At 47.5% G+C, this 2,500-nt stretch overlaps 1 protein-coding gene across 1 annotated transcript in view; it reads right to left on the reverse strand.

Moving 5' to 3' along the window:
• The window catches only part of kcne4 (potassium voltage-gated channel, Isk-related family, member 4), a 1,721-nt gene extending 872 nt beyond the window's left edge, over positions 1-849 (reverse strand). The window contains exons 1-2 of the mRNA XM_042063895.1: positions 745-849; positions 1-492 (exon numbers count right to left, since the gene is read on the reverse strand). The exon at positions 1-492 is cut by the window's left edge and continues 872 nt beyond it. Coding sequence (XP_041919829.1) covers positions 1-460 — 460 coding nt within the window. The 5' untranslated portion in view covers positions 461-492; positions 745-849. The remainder of the gene's footprint in view (positions 493-744) is intronic.
• Positions 850-2,500: the final 1,651 nt, after the last annotated feature.

Below are 2,500 nucleotides of genomic sequence, written 5' to 3' on the forward strand. Positions count from 1 at the left end.
TGCCGCTGTCCCCCTCCTCCTCAATTGCCAGGCGCGTGTCCGCGGACGAGCAGAGCGAGCTCACGCTGCTCTGTTCCACTGAACAGAGTCCGCACGCCAGGGGTGACAGCACCTTGCTCTCGTGGAGGCCAGCGGGTAGTGGAACGTGCGCGGGCCGCAGGTTCGAGAATGCCGGGAGGATGAGGCTCGCGCAGCTGTGCTTCTTCGGGCTGGCGCCCCACTCTCGCTGCTCCTCCTCGTGCAACAGACGCGTGAACACGTTGGTTCTCCTCTTCTCGCGCTGCTTTGAGCGCAGGTAGCCGATCATAATAGCGATCAGAAAGACCCCATAGAAGGAAATGAGGATGATGATGTAGAGTCGCCCGCTGCCCTCGTTGTCTGCAGATGAGGACGCGCGTGTGACTGACGTGGCGCGGAGAAACGGGGCCTCAACTGCGCTCTCATTGCGCGAGCTTTCCATGCCGCGCCGGAGTCGTAAACTTGGTTCGTAATCTAAAGAAAACAGAAACACATTCATGTGTCAGTGGTCTGCTGGTCCAGCTCAAAGTGCGTCAGCTACAGCAGGCTTTTTGCTGTGACTGCGTCTGTCTATGCGCGCGAGTTACCTGGCTTGTGTTAAATCGAGAAAAGAGGCGAGCAGTGTTTTCTAACTTGTGAACGTTCGTCATAAGTTACATGAAACAAAAACAAAAAAGATAGTTTAGATAGGACGATATTTTTTATAAGGCGTAATGTTACTCTTACCGTCGGCTCTGACCGTTTGAGCGTGTTTTTGAAGTCTGACCAAAGTTAGTTACCGTGTCCAGTTTAAATACGAGTCTCGGAGACCACATGTCACGTGGTGGGGGCTGCCGCTGGTTCTTCTGGACAGCCACCAAAACATTGGAATGGCCACGCGCCAGAGAAAACTATGTCTAAAGGGCGAGTTGGCGATATTCACCGCGTAACAATGGCGCGCGAGGTCCATCACGTCCTCTCTTCAAATAATAAAAAAGAAAATGTCCTATTAACTCACTAACGACAGTATGGATGAATTGGATTTGCGATTCTCCTATGAAGTTGAGTTGTTGTGGGCTACAAATCTGAACTATAACCTGTTACCAATCCTTGCATCATAACGGGTGCTGACTTTGTTTTAACAATTAACTAATTGGTCAGAATCTGAGTGTCCAGTCTCGGTCAGAACCTGAGTGGGTTGAACTCTCTTGGCACCCTGGTCTCTCGTTTCCTCATCCCAGCCACTGAATGAGTGTTATGGGAGTCCCATGGCAAAGATCCACATGAATAACACACACACACACACACACACACAAATAAGTGTTATGGGAGTCCCATGGCAAAGATCCACACACACACACACACACACACACACACACACACACACACACACACACAAAACACACACACACACACACACACACACACACAAAACACACACACACACAAATAAGTGTTATGGGAGTCCCATGGCAAAGATACACACACACACACACACACACACACACACAAAACACACACACACACAAACACAAGTGTTATGGGAGACCCATGGCAGTCTCCTGGACTGGCAAAGATCCAGTTTTCATATCTAACGGATTCCTCATGGCCCCTGTACGGATTAGTGGTAACTCTGTGTGTGTGTGTGTGTGTGTGTGTGTGTGTGTGCACGCCTCTGGAGTCAGTGAGTGTGGTGAGGGGAGCGAATGGACATTTCATCATTATTCCATCATACAGTAAATGCATGATCTCCACATCTGCGTGTGTGTGTGTGTGTGTGAGAGAGAGTTCCTGTCTGGACATTACAGTAACACTGGTGCCTGATATTGTCTGCCTGTGTGTGTGTGTGTGTGTGTGTGTGTGTGTGTGTGAGAGTTCCTGTGTGGATATTATAACACTGGTGCCTGATATTGTCTGCCAGTGTGTGTGTGTGTGTGAGTTCCTTTGTGGATATTATAACACTGGTGCCTAATAGTGTCTGCCTCTCCACCCATAGACACCCGGTGAAATCAGATTAGAGGCACAGGCACACACACACACACACTATCACCACTAACATCAACATCACCATCATCATCTGGCATGCGTCCATTGTTTTAAACACATCCATCATTGTCGTCATCATCAGCGTCCTCTCTCCATGTCATTGGTGTAAACTAGTCATGTGCAATATCATTATTCAGTGCAGAGTTCCATTACATACATTTGTAAACTGTAGATAAAGTCAACTGTACATACATTCAGATGATTGATAATTCATGAATTCATGTGTGTTTACAGTAACAGGGAGCTTTCCACAACCACACAAACACACACACACAAAACACCAAACACCAAACACACACACACACACACACAATGTAGGCAGTGAGAATGGGCCAAATGTAAAAAAACACAAACTCACAGCATGTTCATATGTGATTCAGCACATTTAATAGAATAACTTAACAGGATCTGAAAGGATTTAGTGTTGAGTTTAAGGCACTCCCACATACCATGACAT

Source organism: Alosa sapidissima, chromosome 15, assembly GCF_018492685.1.
Source record: "Alosa sapidissima isolate fAloSap1 chromosome 15, fAloSap1.pri, whole genome shotgun sequence".
In the NCBI taxonomy this organism is placed as follows: domain Eukaryota; kingdom Metazoa; phylum Chordata; class Actinopteri; order Clupeiformes; family Clupeidae; genus Alosa; species Alosa sapidissima.